Source organism: Entelurus aequoreus, linkage group LG09 (genome assembly GCF_033978785.1).
Source record: "Entelurus aequoreus isolate RoL-2023_Sb linkage group LG09, RoL_Eaeq_v1.1, whole genome shotgun sequence".
NCBI classification, from domain to species: domain Eukaryota; kingdom Metazoa; phylum Chordata; class Actinopteri; order Syngnathiformes; family Syngnathidae; genus Entelurus; species Entelurus aequoreus.
The window spans coordinates 61415335-61435678 of record NC_084739.1 but is presented as its reverse complement, the minus strand read 5'-3'; the positions used below and the strand labels follow the sequence as shown (position 1 = coordinate 61435678).

Here is a 20344-nt window from a genome sequence, read left to right as displayed (position 1 = left end):
AAAGAAACAACCCTTTTGTGTGGATGAGTGTAAAAGGGGGAGGGAGTTTTTTGGGTAGGTGTACTAATTGTAAGTGTATCTTGTGTTTTTTATGTTGATTTAATAAAAAAAACACACAAAAAAAACGATACCGATAATAAAAAACCGATACCGATAATTTCCGATATTACATTTTAAAGCATTTATCGGCCGATAATATCGGCAGGCCCATATTATCGGACATCTCTAAAAAAAAGTTGTAAACTGTACATTGGCAGATACACTTGAAGTTGATTTTGGAGAAATAATGATTAAATAAACATTGTATGACCTATTTTAAGATTTGAAACCCTTTTGGGTGCCCAGGGACTAAACTTTAAAAAAATCTATATATTTTATTGGTTTTGATTGATAATGACAAATATCAAAATTTCCCCGCACTGCGTTCACTTTCCAGTGTGAAACAGTAGGGGGCGGTATGCAGCTTCTCAGTCATGGCTGCAACCGCCTTTACACTCCAAAGAAGAGCTCCGTCCAAGCTAGAATGGCAAATGACAAGGTCGGTAACCCTGACGTTATAAAGTACACACTCGCTGGTATCAAAGGACTGTAAAAACACGCAATTACAGGTAAAAGTTGCCGAATAACCGTCAGGCGTCGCTTGTGAGCTTTAAGCAAGATGGCGACCAAGCAACTTTTTTGTAGCCGCATTGTTAGCTAAACTTAGCTAGCTGACAATGCTAGCTAAGTTGTCAGCTATCATTGTTAGATAGCTACACTTAGCTGGCTAACAGCTGCTGGATACTGCAATTTAACGCTATTACTTCCTTTTAATAACACTCATGTCCTTACTGGCTCACTACTACGCGCATGGAGCTGCTATTTTACGAGGTGTTTTAATCGTTTATAAATGTTTGACCACTAATAACTCAACCAGTTTGCATATAATAGCCGCCTCTCTCGAAAGCGACAATGTTTATGTGTGTTCACCTGCTCCATTGACGATATAAATGTGTATAAATATGTTCAGACTCCCCTGGGCCAGCTCAGGGACCTGGTGGAGCTGAAGGACCAGCTGGAGGACATCCAGAAGCGTATGGAAGATGAGATACATGCCGGGGTTCCTGCCGTAAGTCGCCTCCCAAGCAGTGTTAAGTTTGATAGCAGTTTTTTGTATTTAGTTTTAGGCCCCGTTTACACTAAGCCATCCATCCATCTTCTTCCGCTTATCCGAGGTCGGGTCGCGGCGTTAGAGCCCAGACTTCCCTCTCCCCAGCCATTTCGTCCAGCTCCTCCCGGGGGATTCTGAGGCGTTCCCAGGCCAGCCGGGAGACATAGTCTTCCCAACGTGTCCTGGGTCTTCCCCGTGGCCTCCTACCGGTCGGACGTGCCCTAAACACCTCCCTAGGGAGGCGTTCGGGTGGCATCCTGACCAGATGCCCGAACCACCTCATCTGGCTCCTCTCAATGTGGAAGAGCAGCGGCTTTAGTTTGAGCTCCCCCGGATGGCAGAGCTTCTCACCCGATCTCTAAGGGAGAGCCCCGCCATCCGACGGAGGAAGCTCATTTCGGCCGCTTGTACCAGTGATCTTGTCCTTTCGGTCATAACCCAAAGCTCATGACCATAGGTGAGGATGGGAACGTAGATCGACCAGTAAATTGAGAGCTTTGTTTTCCGGCTCAGCTTCTTCTTCACCAAAACGGATCAATACAGTGTCCGCATTACTGAATACGCCGCACCGATCCGCCTGTCGACTTCACGATCCATTCTTCCCTCACTCGTGAACAAGACTCCGAGGTACTTGAACTCCTCCACTTGGGGCAAGATCTCCTCCCCAACCCAGAGATGGCACTCCACCCTTTTCCGAAGCCTGAATGAGAGGGGCAGTGATCTGGCCAATCACTGCTGACCCACCAACCAGAGAGTGTTGTGGTTAAGGGTCGAAACACTCTGTGAACGTTGGGGACCACCTGATGACCTCTTGTCCAGGCCAAAGCTTTATCCATTAGAAATGGATTATAATAGCATCTTTGATGTATTTGCAAACTGATTGTATGAATTCCTAACTTGTCCCACCCGCCTAAAGGCAAAGTGAAATATGATTGATTTCGTCTGTCAGCATTTTTTATTCGTTGACTAAATTGTCAGTTTTAAATGTCGTCATTGTTTTCAGTCAATGTGTATTTGTTTTGATTTGCTATTGTCCTAGTTTAGTCAGGGGAAAATAGGTCATTGACAAACATTTTTAGTAGTGCTGTGAATCTTTGGCCACCATTCGATTTGATTCTTGGGGGTAACGATTCGATTCAGAATCGATTCTCCATTCAAAATCAATACTTTTTTAATAACATTTGATGCCAGTTCTATGATTAAATAAACCACTCTGATCAATTTCTATATTACGCAAAATAAAACTGGTTTTGTTTAATAAAATGTTTTCCAAATATTCAATAAAGTCAAATACAAATAAGGCAACAAGAGTATCCAACACTAATCTTTTCGAAAGTAAATCTGTACAGCAGATATGGACATCTACATCAACAATAGGCTTTTCCTGAGTGGCTGGATGGAACAGATTTGAGAAAAAAAATTGATTTTTGAATCGATTAAGAATCATTAAAAATAAAAATCGCGATTAATCTGAAAATAATATTTTTTTTACACCACTATTTTTTTAGTCAACAAGATTAAATCTGGCATTTTTAACACCTGGTCCACCTTCCTGTCTCCTCCTCACCAGGGTGGAAGTCTGCTGGGCTCCCCTTTCCTGAAGGGCTTTCTGGCCGGGTACATCGTCGCAAGGTTCCGATCATCTGCTCTGCTGGGTGTGGCGATAGGAGCCTGTACTGGAATCTATGCGGCGCAGAACTACAAGATTCCCAATGTTGAAAACACTGTCAAAGACTACATAAGCAACCTGAAAGGAAGACGCTAACAGAAAATATATCAGAACGAATGTGGATGAGAGGAAAAGGCGCCTTAAGCAACATATGGCAGGAGATTTGGTATCTAAACAGGACATATTCATTTTGGTTTCTAGTTGGTTGATTGTCCTGGTGTGTTTTTATTCCTAGCTCGCGGTTCTAACTTGTATGCACTTTTTGCAGGACACATGCATCCCTGCTGTTGTCCCTATAGGTCAACTTTGAACTTGAGACGTTTGTATGTACAGACCTGCACCTTTACAGTTGCTATTATGAAGAGTCATTGTTAAGTCATTTTTCTACATGTACAAATGAATAAGGACATATTGATGCTATGCAAGCTGATACTGATAGGGTTTGCAAATTCAGCAGTTTATTAAAGTAGAAAACTATTTAAGCCAAAGTTGAAATTGTTGCTAATTTGTTGTAGAAATACTGAAAAAAAAATATTGTGCCTTGTCTGCTGTGGTGTGCAATTGAATTCCCTCATGGGATTTTGTTACTCATTGTAACATGCTGGAATCTTTTTTCTATCACACACTTGTTGGGATTTATTTTCATTTGGACCATAAAGTCTTTGGTAATTTTTCTTAACTGGAACTCGGAAAGGTTTTATTTTTTCTCTGCATGCTCATTTTGTTTACAATTGGAATATTTTTATAATTTTCTGGACGATGGTGCTGCATCTCACTCTGCATTGTTCGAATAAATGGGTATGTTCACTTTAAATTGTGTTTTTGCGTGATCTCTGTTGTTTAAAATAGTTAATCTGTGTTACACTTGTTTAGGCCACGTCATGAAACATTATCGAAGTTAAAATTAATCTTTTAAAAGTGCCATTACTTTTGTCATATGAGAGTATAATGATAAATGATAAATGGGTTATAAAATAAGAATGGAGCCGTATGATGAAAAAAACAAACAAACTATTGTCTAAATAGTATTTTAGCGTGTTCAAATTTTTTTCCAGCGATACATGAATACAATTTTCAGAAATTTCTTGTTTGCAAAAATATCAAATACAATATTAAATATAATTAGGATATATAATTTTTTAAATAATTACAATTATGTTAAAAGCTATTGCAATTATATTTCAGGAATGTATCAATTGCAAAACTAATGTAAAATATAACAATGATATGTAATATTTATATTCGTTATATAATATTGCAATTACATTATCAGCTGTTACAAGTATAAGCAGAAAATTATAAATATGAATGGAAATTTATGTAATTCTATTACATCAATAAACTCGGGAATAAGCGGTAGAAAATGGATGGATGGAGTAAGTATCGCATTATCAGATCGCTGCTACTCCCTCCAGGCCGGCAGGGGGCGACTTGAGGGTTCCAGGTTCGATCCCCGCTTCTGCCAACCTAGTCACTGCCGTTGTGCCCTTGGGCACGGTCCATAATATCATCAAAGGGTTCAGAGAATCTGGAGAAATCACTGCACTTAAGCAGCTAAGCCTGTGACCTTCGATCCCTCAGGCTGTACTGCATCAACAAGCGACATCACTGTGTAAAGGATATCACCACATGGGCTCAGGAACACTTCAGAAACCCATGTCAGTAACTACAGTTGGTGGCTACATCTGTAAGTGAAAGTTAAAACTCTCCTATGCAAGGCGAAAACCGTTTATCAACAACACCCAGAAACGCCGTCGGCTTCGCTGGGCCTGAGCTCATCTAAGATGGACTGATACAAAGTGGAAAAGTGTTCTGTGGTCTGACGAGTCCACATTTCAAATTGTTTTTGGAAACAGTGGACGTCGTGTCCTCCGGACCAAAGAGGAAAAGATCCATCCGGATTGTTATAGGTGAAAAGTTGAAAAGCCAGCATCTGTGATGGTATGGGGGTGTATTAGTGCCCAAGACATGGGTAACTTACACATCTGTGAAGGCGCCATTAATGCTGAAAGGTACATACAGGTTTTGGAGCAACATATGTTGCCATCCAAGCAACGTTACCATGGACGCCCCCTGCTTATTTCAGCAAGACAATGCCAAGCCACGTGTTACATCAACGTGGCTTCATAGTAAAAGAGTGCGGGTACTAGACTGGCCTGCCTGTATTCCAGACCTGTCTCCCATTGAAAATGTGTGGCGCATTATGAAGCCTAAAATACCACAACGGAGACCCCCGGACTGTTGAACAACTTAAGCTGTACATCAAGCAAGAATGGGAAAGAATTCCACCTGAGAAGCTTCAAAAATGTGTCTCCTCAGTTCCCAAACGTTTACTGAGTGTTGTTAAAAGGAAAGGCCATGTAACACAGTGGTGAACATGCCCTTTCCCAACTACTTTGGCACGTGTTGCAGCCATGAAATTCTAAGTTAATTATTATTTGCAAAAAAAAAAAAAAGTTTATGAGTTTGAACATCAAATATCTTGTCTTTGTAGTGCATTCAATTGAATATGGGTAGAAAAGGATTTGCAAATCATTGTATTCCGTTTATATTTACATCTAACACAATTTCCCAACTCATATTGAAACGGGGTTTGTATTTGTACCATGAATTGATTAACGTGGACCCCGACTTAAACAAGTTGAAAAACTTATTCGGGTGTTACCATTTAGTGGTCAATTGTACGGAATATGTACTGTACAATCTACTAATAAAAGTTTCAATCAATCAAGGAGGGGGTGGAAATAGGAAGGAAGAAGACATTATTACTAGAATGAGATTAGGACATACATATCTAAATAGTTCATTGAAATTGATAGGGAAACATAATACAGGACCGTGTGACTATTGCCATCAGATAGAAAGTGTAGGACATGTTTTAATACATTGTAGGAAATACAATAGAGAAAGGGAAATACTGGAAAGTAAGTTAGCGAAAGAGAATATTAGGTTAGCAGTGGAAGATATTTTAGGATTGCACTCAGAACACATAGGTTATAAAGAATCATACACATATTTAAAAAACACTGGGTTACCGGTAAATAAAAGAATATAGAGTAGGGATCCACGTCGGTCCACACTCCATTTCAGTAGGTGGCGGTAATGCACACCAGAAGGTTGCTTGCTAACCGCCATTAAACAAAAGAGGAAGAAGTCAGAGCATTTGCTCGAGTTGCTTTCCCTTTAACTAGCTTGTTGTCAATATTGTAAACGTCCCGAAAAACAAAGGTAAAACATTTATGACGTTTCTTATGACCGCACTGTCAGGCGAGAACGCCGAGTAAGAGTCGTTGTTTGGCGTCATGTCGGTGAAATATGACGCGCCAAATTTAAAATATGAGACACCCCATTAGCTTGGGTATGTCTAAGCTAGCAAACAAGCTATGCTTAAACAGGGATTGTCTGCTAAGTAACACAATTAACAGACGCCTCTATGTATTAATTAGCCTTAGCAAATAACTGGCTTCGTCTGTGTAGTTTATGAATTTATTTGTTTCTATATTCGTCCTCTTAAACAGATGAATCGACGACCAAGAGCCACTGTCAAAACCGTGAACTATGGAGAGCCAGAAGATGACTGGTGAGCATTTTATAAATAATTTCCTCACAATACGAAGGTGCTGGGTTCGACCAAAGGGTGGACATTTTGAAGAAACTAGAATATAAAACATTTTTTCGGTTATTTCACCTTTTTTTGTTAAGTACATAACTCTACATGTGTTCATTCATAGTTTTGATGCCTTCAGTGACAATCTACAAGAGAATGCCAAGAGTGTGCGAACAAGTAATCACAGCAAAGGGTGGACATTTTAAAGAAACTAGAATATAATTTTTTTTTTCAGTTATTTCACCTTTTGTTGTTAAGTACATAACTCCACATGTGTTCATTCATAGTTTTGATGCCTTCAGTGACAATCTACAATGTAAATAGTCATGAAAATAAAGAAAACCCATTGAATGAGAAGGTGTGTCCAAACTTTTGGCCTGTACTATATATATATCGTAATGTGGCAAGAGCGGACACATTCAATAACTCAATTTGAATATTTAAATAAAGGGAAAGCTGACAATGCCACTGCGGATAAAAAGGCCCCCAGAATCAGTGCAAGTCAGATTTAGGCCATGTCCCCACAAACACAGATACTTTCAAAAACACATATCCGGGTTAAAATGATCTCCATCCACACGTGTAGTTTCAAAATAATCTGTCTGCACACAAACACACACACCATCTGTCATGCCCATTTTGTCCAATCCGAAGCTTGGAAAAGCCGCCACAACTGACTTAATGGCATTATTGTGCGTTCCGTTTGTACTGGGAAGTCAGAATTTCTGAGTTTCCAGTCGGAATTTCAACTGAAACGCCCCTCGAGGTCGGATTTCCGACCCAAGTTCATTTCAAAGATGGCTGCTCTAGATCTGTAAACATTGGTATTCGCTTCTGTAATATCCGTTATTTGCACTTGTGATTAGTTTTATTCGCAGTGAATCAGCCAAATACGATGTATTGTTGTACGTTTATATACGGTAACGTTACTGTAGTGTAAATTATTTCATGTTGTATATACGTTCTACATTGCTAGCAATAGTGTCCGTGTTTCCTCTTCATCCACCGTGTTTGAAGGTTGTAGACCAGGGGTCTCAAACACGCGGCCCGCGGGCCAATTGCGGCCCGCGAGACGTTATTTTGCGGCCCCCACCTTAATAGGAAAGTTTAATGTTAGTGCGGCCCGCGAGTTTTAAATGAATGGCGCTTGACAGCGTTGTGTGCGGATTTTAAATGAATGGCGCTTGACAGCGTGTGTGCGGAGCTGAAGGAATCTACCAATCACGGTGTGGTATGAGGCTCCCCACAATGTCAATAGTGTACCGTGATGGCGCTGTCTTTAGTGTCCTCTAGAGACTGTCAGCGCATCATCTTTTTCTCCATACTAACAGTGTGCCGGCCCAGACACATGTTGTATGAAGCTTCTGCAGGCACACGCAAGTTATTGCAAGACATACTTGAGGAACAGCCAAACTTGTCACACTGAGGGTGGTCATATTTTATTTTATTTATTTTTTAACACTGTTACAAATATGCGCCACACAGTGAACCCACACCAAACAATAATGACAAACATTTTGTGAGAACATCCGCACCGTAACACAACATAAACACAACAGAACAAATACCCAGAATCCTTTGCAGCCCTAACTCTTCCTGGCTACAAAAACACCCCCGGTACCCCCAACCCCGCCTCCTCCCAACCCCGCCCACCTTACCCCCCCCCCCCACACACACCTCAATCCCCCCCTCCATCTCCCGAATTCGGAGGTCTCAAGGTTGGCAAGTATTCATTGACGTCACTTGCGTGATGCAAGCAGAGAAACATTTTGCCGCTTTTCCACGACACCCGCACACGGTCTTCCTCCCTCCCTCCCTCCCTCCCTGCCTCCCTTGCTCGCCCGCCTGCTCGCTCCCGCCCCCGTTGTAAACAGTCCAAGCGGGGAAGACGAGCGGTCCTTCCAAAGCACTCCGCCGAAGGACCAAGCGACAATACAAAAGTGTGGTGCACTGGACCCCAGCGCTGATACTCCGACAGAGAGTCGCTGGGCGAATCAGACGTGTAACACGTTAGTGGTGATGTTAGCCCGTTCGAGGCTAATTGTGCTACCGTAACTGTAAAGTCCACGGTGAGCCGCCAACCCCCACTACCACCCACCCTCCCCACCGTTGACTCCAGACAGAGACGATTTTTGATGCAATATTTCTTTGTTGAGCACAGGGGCACCCCGACATGTCTTATTTCATTTAATTTCTTTTCATTTTTATTTATCTCCTTCATTGATGTGCATCTTTGATCGATAGACAATTATACCTCACTTATTCAATTATACATTTACACACCAATGCCTGAGAAGGAGCAGGATGAAGAAAAATCTTATATTTTCCTGCCCCCTTTAACATAATACGTAGTCTTACTTAATGATATCATATAAACCAACAATTACATCCAAATATAATGAAAACAAACAAAAAAACACAAGAAGAGCAAAACTTCATGATGTACAAACCGAACAAAATAAACAAAAGACGTAATATACACCTCACAGGATGATATAAAACAAATACAAAACCAGGCAAAAAATAAGTTAAATAATAAATATAAAGCAAAATGTAAACACTTATGGCTGTCCATATGATCTTATTGTTCTGTCTTTATATATTTTTTCAATTGGAATATATTTTTACAATCCTTTATCTCATTGTAAAGAGAATTCCATAGTTTAACCCCCACCACTGATATGCACATTTGTTTTAAAGTTGTCCTTGAATACTGATGTTGGAAATGACCTTTTCTTCTATGCTCTTCATTCTCAGAAGTGATGACAAACATTTTTTGTAAATTTGCTGGTAATGTTTTACTTTTAGCCTTAAACATGACACATCATGTCTGTAACTTTACTAGCTCCTGTAATTTCAATAAACCCAAATTAATAAATAATATGTTAGTGTGTTCTAAGAAATCTACTTTATGAATAATCCTTATAGCTCTTTTCTGTAGTTGATACAGAGAAAGTTGCAGTGCACAAGGAATACAATTTCAAACGTCATTATACAACTAGACATGCTGAGGAGTATGCAAAATACCAGGGAGATGAGAGAGTGAACCGGGTTGCAAATTTTAAAACCAGTCTACTGAGGCAACAAGATTTTGTCAAAAAAGCAAGCGAAAAGAGCGATGCAGCAGTCAAAGCTAGTTACATGGTGAGTGAGATGGTTGCTAGGGCGGGAAAGCCATTCAAAGAAGATGAATTCATTAAAAAGTGCATGTTAGATTTATTTTTAAGAAATCTTTTCTTGCGGCCCAGCCTCACCCAGTTTTTGCATCCAGTGGCCCCAAGGTAAATTGAGTTTGAGACCCCTGTTGTAGACAGTCAATATTTTCCCATAAGTTGTTAATATTCAGACAAGGCGAGCGCTAAAATAGCTTTCGAGGATGTAGCCATCTTGATTGCCGACATCGTAACTGGAACGCTCACACCTCGGCTGTGACGTCGTTCCCAACTCAGACTTCCAACTTTCGAGGTAAATAAAACGCAGCACAACACCTTTTGTTATAATAATGTTTATTTTCCTATAGAGGGCTTCGGATTGTTCTACTTTTCCCACAATGCATTGCCGTTGGTCATATTACAAGGCTTCGTTTGTAAAGCTTTCGAGACTCTTATAATTTTGAAAGTTCTTCAAGGGGCGAGATGGGCTGGGTTAGGTAGTTCACAAAGTCCAGGTAGGAGGCATCGGGGAAAATGTTGTGGTCTCTACTAGGGTTGCAACTAGAGATGTCCGATAACATCGTTCGATAAGTGCTTTAAAATGTAATATCGGAAATTATCGGTATCGGTTTCAAAATGATCGGTATCAGTTTCAAAAAGTAAAATTGATGACTTTTTAAAACGCCGCTGTGTACACGGCCGTAGGGAGAAGTACAGTGAACCAATTAACCTTAAAGGCACTGCCTTTGCGTGCCGGCCCAGTCATATAATATCTACGGCTTTTCACACCCACAAGTGAATACAAGTCATACTTGATCAACAGCCATACAGGTCACACTGAGGGTGACCGTATAAACAACTTTAACACTGTTACAAATATGCGCCACACTGTGAACCCACACCAAACAAGAATGACAAACACATTTCGGGAGAACATCCGCACCATTACACAACAGAACAAATACCCAGAACCCCTTGCAGCACTAACTCTTCCGGGACGCTACATCAATTCGAATACGTCTTAAAGCAGCGTCAACTTGCAATGTCGTTCAAATGGGACAAAAGTATGCACGCACGCACACACACTCACACACAGAGAGAGAGACAGACAGGCACCAATGCGGAGGTTAACAAGATTAAACATACAATCTATTAAATAGCCAACAGTTTAAGAATTAATCAAAGATAAATTCCAACACATTGTGTCTTTTAGAGTGCTAAAACTGCCAAAAAGTGTATCAAAAGTTAATAAACCAGTGTGTAACTTTTTAAACATCAACACAAAATGCTTCTTTTCTTTTTGAGGAAGTTAGATTGTGTGTTTTGTTGTTGGCTTTCATTGCTGCTGTTGTAACTGTTTCTTTTAATACATGGACAAGGTTAATATATGTTTTTAATAGTTTGCCTTTCCTTTTTTTTTAAATGGACAACATTTTAGTAGTCGTTTTAATTTTTGTAACAGCTGAATGAGCAGCACTATTACAGTAAAATACATATTTATGAATTAATTAGTCATCTTTGTTGTTAGTAAGCACATGCCTAGAATAACTTCAGCTGCATTTAGAAGTCGATGGAAATAATACAACCATTAAATATGTGGACGCTTTATTATCCAACTAGTCAACTAATCGTTAAGATAATCCTTAAGTAATCGACTATCAAAATAATTGTCAGTTGCAGCCCTAATCTCTACCCCACTCAGACTTGTCGACCTGGTATGGACCCTTGTATCCAATTATGGCTGTTTTCTCCTCATAATGATGAAGGCACTTCTAATTCAATGACTCACAGTAATTTTCCATCGTATCACAGCCGGTGCAATGTTAATTTCCTCTGAATACTTTAGAAATATTACGTGTAGCGCTGTCGCAAACAATGACGCTAGCCTTTCAACATGGCTTCTGCAATGCATTGTGGGATACTTTAGCAAACATTTGACCTGACCTGACTTTATTTATTCATGCTTGCAGTGGAGCCAAGGCCCCACTGAAAAAACAGCTGAACTTTACAATGAATATTAAACAAACAAAGATACAATTTTTTTTAAAAAAAATTAAAAGAACAGACAGTATTTTATATTAAAAAAACATTTTCATTTTCAGGGCAACAGCAGCATGGAAACCATTAGCATTCTGGTATATGACTGTATTACTTATTTAATTAGATAGTATTATTATACAGTTTAATTGCAGTATGCAGGGTAGAGTTTTTAAGTCTCTTTGTCTTGGCTTTGGGCTCGGGTTCAGCCAGCTTATGTTGGTTCCTCAATGTCCTGGCAGTGCGGCTGCCTCGTTTTGGAGGTAGCAGGTCATGCAGAGGGTGTTGCTCATCATGCATATCCCTGACCAGCTTCACTGCAGCCTCCTCTCCATTCTGAAGCCCCCTATACAGAAAATGACATGTGCATTATCTTTAAAACCAGCCTGCATTTCCACGGAACCTAGAGAACATTATGCATCTTTTTTTAAAGTGCCTAAAGCTCGCACACGTGCCTGTGCTGCTGCAACCCAACACTCGTGGAATTAAAACATGTGTAATCAACAACTTGGTGATATATTACATGTGAAGTGTACATTATCTTTAAAATCAGCGCACACTAACAAGGAGCCAACGAAACCTCTTGAATGTTTAAGTGACAAAAGGGCAAAACTCTCGTGGAATTGAAACACATTTAATCAATACAGTGATATGTTACATGTGCAATGAAGTGTATATTATCTTTAACATCAGTACACACTAACAAGGAGCTTAGGATAAATCATGTTTTGTTTTTGTAAACGCGACGCGCACGGTCGCGTCCGGCCCTATCTACACAAACTGAACCAACACAAGTAAGTTCATAACTTTTTGATTTGTTGTTAAATATGGGTTGAAAACATGAGATAATGTCACACCTTTCTTATGACACAAAGCAAAAAATCTTGATTGTCAAAGTTGTTCAATCAGCTTGAGGTCCGACAGCGATTTTGTTCAAAGACTGTCATTGGTGTTCCCTTTTTAAAGCTCATTTTGATGCGTCTTTTCGTCAACATGGAGTTAAAATAGCAGCATGTTTAGGTTTAAACATACAGTAAGTCCTCTTAGTGGGTTTAAAGCCAGCAAAGCAGTGTTTTTTACTATACTTTTTTATTGAGAGTTGCAAATGACAGCGCACAACCCTGACGTCATTAGATGAGTACAAGTCTCCGTTTGAGCTGTGAACACGCATACTCTAAGGAGAGAGTTTTGGAACTTTTCATTTTAGCCAGCGTTTGCAAAACTGAGTTCATAAGGACAAAAAAATGTGTTTGCGTGTGGACAAGAGGCCCAATCGCAGAGAAAAGTATGTATTTACAAATTGTTTGTGTGGACATGACCTTAGACCAGTGGTTCTTAACCTTGTTGGAGGTACCGAACCCCACCAGTTTCATATGCGCATTCACCGAACCCTCCTTTTTAAAAAAATTCAAGACAAAGTTATTATATGTTTTTGGTAACACTTTAGTATGGGGAACATATTCTAAGTAACAAAGACTTAATTTAGAGTTTTTTGGACACAAGGGGAACATATTCTCAGTAACAAATACTTAATTTAGAGTTATTTGGTTAGAGTTAGGGTTCGGGTTAGGGTTAGGTTTAGAGGGTTAGGGCCAGGGTTAGAGGGTTAGGGTTATAATAAGGTCATGCCGAATAAGGCATTAATAAGTACTTAATAATGACTAGTTAAGAGCCAATATGTTACTAATTTGCATGTTAATAAGCAACTAATTAATGGTGAATATGTTCCCCATACTAAAGTGTTACCATGTTTTTTTACTGGTGCACAAAATGAACCGTGCATGAACATCACTTTGTTCAAACAACAAAACCAACACAGTGCATAAAATCACAACAAATTACACACCTGCAAATCAGTCTGACTTCTGCGGTTGCCGTATCCGTAATACGCCGATAGGGAGAAGTTTTTATTTACACGATGAGTCGGGTGTGTTTTGACCTCTGCCGAACCCCTGAGCCTGACTCACCGAACCCCTAGGGTTCGATCGAACCCAGGTTAAGAACCCCTGCCTTAGACACCAAACAGTGAGAATGAATACAAACATATACACTTTCTTTTAGATTGATTGATTAAATAGTGACATGGTTGTAGTAATTATACAAACAATCAAACTAAAGAAAATAAACGATACAAAGTAAATAACTTCAAAATAATACAAATCAAGCACTGCAAACAAAATAAGGTCAAGGTTTATTTATTTATATGGCACAATTTTAGAACTGCCAGTACTGCCCTAAAGTGCTTTACAGATTAACAGAAAGGTAAAAACTGAAAATAAATAATTAAAATCACAATAAGTATAGAACATTCTATGTATAAAACACAACTAAACAAACCAATCAATAACATGTTAACAACTAAATAAATACTACACATAAACCACAAGAAATAAGGAACGTACTTACGTACATAAAAATAGTTTTAAAAAAAAGTATAAATAAAACAAAAAAGGCCAACTCAAAGCCAGTGCAAATAAGTGTGTTTTTTAAAAAAGATTTAAAAGTCTCAAGGGATGTAGCAGTTATTAGATCCAGAGGGAAAGTGTTCCAGAGTTTTGGGCCTGCTACCACAGTTGGCAGTTTTTACCACTGAGCTTATTTGCATGTCAACCTTAAAAGAGTTCTAAAGCTTTTTCCAGAAGGGCCAGAGAAGAGATCGGGCTCACAAAAAATGGCCATCTCAGTTTTTTTGTCGTTTAAATTAAGACAATTAATGGCCATCCAGCCGTTGACCTCTTGTAGACAGTGAAGTAGTGCTTCAGGTGAGTCAGTTTTGTAATTAAAAGGTGAATACATCTGCACATCATCTGCAAAGAAATGAAAGGAGATTTAATGTTTTGAAAAATGTATCCCAGTGGCAGCATTGTAAAATACCAAAAGCAAAACACGCTAAAACATATGTTACCATGTACTAAAAGATCATTAAAATTAGTCACGTCCTTCACTTGAACGAGCATGGAATCAGGAGCGCACCTGAACGCACCACCCAGAGGGAGATGCTGGCATGTGGTGGACGGGTTTAGTGTGGACACAACTCAGTCCAATTGTTGTCCCCAAGACACAGTAGACAAAGCAATGGCGGGAAATGACCATAGACTATCAATCAATCAATCAATCAATCAATGTTTATTTATATAGCCCTAAATCACAAAAGTCTCAAAGGGCTGCACAAGCCACAACGACATCCTCGGCACAGAGCCCACACAAGGGACGTCGATGTGAATGACTATGAGAAACCTTGGAGGGGACCACATATGTGGGTAACCCCCCCTCTAAGTACAGTCCCTAGTGGATCCACATAACAGTGAGAGTCCAGTCCATAGTGGGGCCAGCAGGAGACCATCCCGAGCGGAGACAGGTCAGTAGCGCAGAGACGTCCCCAACCGATGCACAGGCGAGCGGTCCACCCCGGGTCCCAACTCTGGACAGCCAGCATCTCATCCATGGTCACCGGAACCGGAATAACCCGGCGAGGGGGCAAAGGAGAAAAGAAAACGGTAGATCAACTGGTCTAAAAAAGGGGGGTCTATTTAAAGGCTAGAGTATACAAATGAGTTTTAAGATGGGACTTAAATGCTTCTACTCAGGTAGCATCTCTAACTTTTACCGCGAGGGCATTCCATAGTACTGGAGCCCGAACAGAAAACGCTCTATAGCCCGCAGACTTTTTTTGGGCTCTGGGAATCACTAATAAGCCGGAGTTCTTTGAACGCAGATTTCTTGCCGGGACATATGGTACAATACAGTCAGCAAGATAGGATGGAGCTAGACCGTGTAGTATTTTATACGTAAGTAGTAAAACCTTAAAGTCGCATCCTAAGTGCACAGGAAGCCAGTGCAGGTGAGCCAGTATAGGCGTAATATGATCAAACTTTCTTGTTCTTGTCAAGAGTCTAGCAGCTGCATTTTGTACCAACTGTAATCTTTTAATGCTAGACATAGGGAGACCCGAAAATAATATGTTACAGTAATCGAGACGAGACGTAACGAACGCATGAATAATGATCTCAGCGTCGCTAGTGGACAAAATGGAACGAATTTTAGCGATATTACGGAGATGAAAGAAAGCCGTTTTAGTAACACTCTTAATGTGTGACTCAAACGAGAGAGTTGGGTCGAAAATAATACCCAGATTCTTTACCGAGTCGGCTTGTGTAATTGTTTGGTTGTCAAATGTTAAAGTGGTATTATTAAATAGATGTCGGTTTTGAGCAGGACCGATAATCAGCATTTCCGTTTTCTTAGCGTTGAGTTGCAAAAAGTTAGCGGACAGCCATTGTTTAATTTCATTAAGACACACCTCCAGCTGACTACAATCCGGCGTGTTGGTCAGCTTTAGGGGCATGTAGAGTTGGGTGTCATCAGCATAACAGTGAAAGCTAACACCGTATTTTCGTATGATGTCACCTAGCGGCAGCATGTAAATACTAAAGAGTGCAGGGCCAAGAACCGAACCCTGGGGGACTCCGCACGTTACCTTGACATAGTCCGAGGTCACATTGTTATGGGAGACGCACTGCATTCTGTCAGTAAGATAAGAGTTAAACCATGACAAGGCTAAGTCTGACATACCAATACGTGTTTTGATACGCTCTAATAAAATATTATGATCGACGGTATCGAAAGCGGCGCTAAGATCAAGAAGCAGCAACATAGATGACTCATCAGAATTCATCGTTAGCAATAGATCATTAGTCATTTTTGCGAGGGCTGTCTCCGTAGAGTGATCTGCCCTGAAACCGGATTGAAAAGGTTCACAGAGATTGTTAGACGCTAAGTATTCATTTAGCTGCTGTGCAACAATTTTTTCGAGGATTTTCGAGATAAACGGAAGGTGGGACACCGGCCGGTAGTTTACCATGAGGTCAGGATCGAGGTTAGGTCTTTTGAGTAGAGGATGAATAACCGCTTTTTTGAATGCTAGGGGAACAGTGCCAGAGGAAAGTGATAAGTTTATAATATTTAGCACTGATGGACCTAATAATACAAAAAGCTCATTGATAAGTTTCCCAGGAAATGGGTCAAGTAAACATGTTTGTTTTGTCCCATTTACACATCTTAACAATTCCTCTAATGTTATTTCATCAAAGAGAGAGAAACTATTTTGTAGGGCGGTATCCGTCGTATATACAGTCGTATCTGTGTTAATAGAACCCAGTTGTAGCTGGGATGCATTGTCTTTAATCTCCTTTCTAATGACTTCAATTTTCTTATTAAAGAAATTCATAAAGTCATCTGCCGAGTGGGTGGAGCTACTGGGAGGAGTCCCTTGTTGGGTTAGCGATGCTACTGTACTGAACAAAAATTTAGGATCATTTTTGTTGAGGTGGATGAGATTTGAGTAATATTTAGCTTTAGCTAAGGTAAGCATGCGTTTATAAGTTATTAAACTATCACTCCATGCTTGATGGAAAACGTCAAGTTTAGTCGCGCATTTACGTTCCAGCTTTCTACATGATAATTTATGGGCTTTAATTTTTTTCTGTAAACCATGGGGTACGCCTTTTAGGGGCCCTTTTTAGCTTTAGCGGTGCTACACTATCAATGGTGTCGCGCAGGGCGTCGTTAAAGTTGTTAGTGAGGTTATCAATAGAGCCGACATAATTTGGGAATGGTGCCATTACCGAAGGCAGTAGGCCAGCAAGAGTCGTCTTTGTGGCAGCATTAATGTTGCGGCTGCTATAGTAGTTATTATTATTATTAGTTTGTTGACAATGAGTCAGAATTTCGAATTTTATAAGGTAATGATTGGACATTACTTTAGTATACGGGAGTATCGTAACTTTGGAGGTGGTGACACCCCTGACAAGCACTAGATCTATCGTATTACCGTTGCGATGCGTGGGTTCATGTATTATTTGTGTAAGACCACAGCTATCAATTATAGTCTGGAGCGCCACGCACGGAGGGTCCGATGGGGTATTCATATGGATATTAAAGTCCCCCATTATGATTATATTGTCGGCGTGCGTCACTAGATCAGCAACAAACTCTGAGAATTCACTGATAAAGTCCGAATAGGGCCCAGGGGGGCGGTAGATAACAGCCAGGTGGAGAGGCAGCGGTGTGACAAACCTCATAGTAAGCACCTCAAATGAGTTATATTTATTATTTAGGTTAGGTGTAAGATTAAAGTTTTCATTGTAGATTAGTGCGACACCCCCTCCCCTTTTAAGAGGACGGGCAACATGCGCATTCGTATAGTTAGGAAGAGATGCCTCACTCAGCGCAAAAAAATCGTCTGGTTTGAGCCAGGTCTCGGCGAGACCAACGACGTCAAGATTGTTGTCTCTAATGACCTCATTAACTAATAACGTTTTGGAAGATAATGATCTTATGTTTAAAAAGCCCATATTATAGGTAGTGGGCTGTTTTGAGGATTGTTTGTTGAAATTATCCGAAGTAGCAATATTAATAATGTTGCGTTTATTATGCGTAGTGCACTATAAATAGTTTCGACCATATCTAGGAATTGATACGACAGGAATTTTCAGATTGTTTGCTTGGTGCTGTGATAAACTGAACGCATCATAGTTAGCCACCTCAGTAGAATGCATGTCTGCCTCTGACACAGTCACAACAGAAAAAACATTATGTGAGTTGTATATTATTCTAATAGAATTGCTATGTGTGCAGGGATTATCCAGCCTGGCACCGGCTAGTTCTAGTTTAAATGACTCCTTACCAGGACTAGCGCTTCTTTGAGGATTAGCCTTTCGCTTTGTTGTTAGCCCCGCTCGGCATCCCCGCTTCTGCTTCCGCTCACACCGCTTACGTCTCCTCCATTGACGGTCCCCGCTAGTACTTGACTCCGCTGCTAGACTAGACCCAACTGCAACTCGAGATCTCGAGACGGGAGCCACATACGCACCAAGGTACACACGTGTCGCCAATCAAACGGCTGCGCAGCACGGCGTATCGTGAACGAGTGCCAGCCACCCACAAGGCTTTATAGTGTCTCTGTCTGGTGCCAACGACAGGTGTGGTGAACACCTTCATATTATTTTTACCTTCTACCACAGGTTAAATAACGATGACGCCAATGAAGAGGAATGGAGACCACCTGAGCAAAAAGCCCCTTGCCCAGGTTCCAGGACCTCTGCTGCAGGAGAAAAGCAGGCCGCTACCAAGAGAACTTCCAGAGCCAAAGAGCCTAAAGTGCCTAACAATGAAACGTTGCAAAAACCTGCTACCAAAAGGAAGGCACAAGCCCCTCAAAGTAGGGCAAAGAAAACCAAAACCAACTCCGATGCGGGCAACATGAATGCAGGTGAACATAAAAGCGACATTAAAAGTGATTTACCGGCCAGTCCGACAGCAGCAGAGGGTGGGTCAAGTGTCAGAGCAAAAGAGGAGGTATGACAAAATAACTATAATTAATGTTAAGAGGTGACATTCATTACCAAATCAGTCTCATTTTCTTGCATTTTTTCCTTGCAGAGAGTCTCGTTTACTGTGTTGAATGCTGATGCGGGCCCATCGTTTTCTGGCTGGACAGCAAAGAAAGAAGAAGAATTGGAAGACTTCACCTATGATGAACCTGCTCTGAAGAAACAGAAGACGGGCGCTGATAGTCAGACTGTCCTGTCAAAAAAGTCACACGTTTTGGCGAAAGGGGACCTTAATATGAACTGGGACACGATAGAGGTATTTTATTTAATTTTTTAAGGTTCCATATACAGTAATACTATTTTCTAACAATTTACTAGTCAGAAGTGTCTAAAATTATTCGCTATGTGTATATATATATATATATATATATATATATATATATATATATATATATATATATATATATATATATATATATATACATACACACAGTATATATCCGTAATATATATATATATATATTTCTATATCAATTCATACAATGTATTACCTTAATTTGTTTTCATGTAAAAGACCCTGATTTTTAAGTTGTAGTTTTTAAGGTGTGGCGGCTTTTATATTACCGTGGCGGTGCGCCACGATTTATTACATGTAGGGAAGACCCTGGCAGTGCTACCAATATTACTCACATTTTAACAGCAACATCATGCTTAAAAAACAGTACCCATGTTTGTATCTGACTGATGAATAGCTGACAAAACGCCTGCCTTTATTTTTAGGATGTGTAGCAAAGCGTCTTTTTTTTTTCTACCAAGGGTGGCCATTTACACTCATCTAAACTTGCTTAAAAGTAAATGTTCCATAATATGGGACATTTAGTCATGTTTTCACTTGTATTAATATCATGAGATCCGCTATATTGATATTGTGCAACTGAATGTCTTCTCTGCTCTCAGTTGCTGTCCACTTTCACGTGCGTAGAACGATGGGTGTGCGCCAATGTGGTCACCTTACTCCGTGAAGAGAACACGGTGCCTTTCATTGTGCGCTACCGCAAAGAGATGATCAACCACATGGATGCGGACGCTGTGCGGGACGTTCAGCTTGTGTACGAAGATCTATGGTGAGTAATACAACCTGATTTCATGGTGGTAAATGTCTGAGGAGGAGTTTAATTTTCCACTAAATGTCTTAAGCAAGTTCTGGATTAAAAACATACATTCAAATAAGATAAGGTTTAAGATAAGATAAGGTTTATTTTTGTCAAACTTTTTCCGTATTAAATTTGATTCCAGAAAGCATTCTTAAATTTGGCCACTAGATGGAGCCAGGAGACAATCTTTTTTATTCTCTGAGCAGTCCTGTTTGGGTTTGATAGTAAGGTGAAGAAAAATACT

The 20344-nt window shown here is 40.2% G+C and overlaps 2 protein-coding genes across 2 annotated transcripts in view; both read left to right on the top strand.

Annotated features, from left to right (window-relative positions):
• The first annotated feature begins 411 nt into the window (after window positions 1-411).
• LOC133656914 (SLC35A4 upstream open reading frame protein-like) lies at window positions 412-3633 on the top strand. Its single transcript, XM_062057778.1, has 3 exons — window positions 412-538; window positions 1010-1108; window positions 2721-3633. Exons 1-3 carry the CDS (start codon window positions 458-460, stop codon window positions 2913-2915), a joined length of 375 nt encoding a protein of 124 aa, XP_061913762.1. The 5' UTR covers window positions 412-457; the 3' UTR covers window positions 2916-3633.
• A 2278-nt stretch (window positions 3634-5911) lies between these two features.
• The window catches only part of srbd1 (S1 RNA binding domain 1), a 93190-nt gene continuing 78757 nt past the window's right edge, over window positions 5912-20344 (top strand). Inside the window, exons 1-5 of the mRNA XM_062059076.1 lie at window positions 5912-6047; window positions 6338-6399; window positions 18638-18971; window positions 19056-19262; window positions 19904-20070. Of these exons, the coding sequence (XP_061915060.1) occupies window positions 6338-6399; window positions 18638-18971; window positions 19056-19262; window positions 19904-20070 (770 nt within the window). The 5' untranslated portion in view covers window positions 5912-6047. The remainder of the gene's footprint in view (window positions 6048-6337; window positions 6400-18637; window positions 18972-19055; window positions 19263-19903; window positions 20071-20344) is intronic.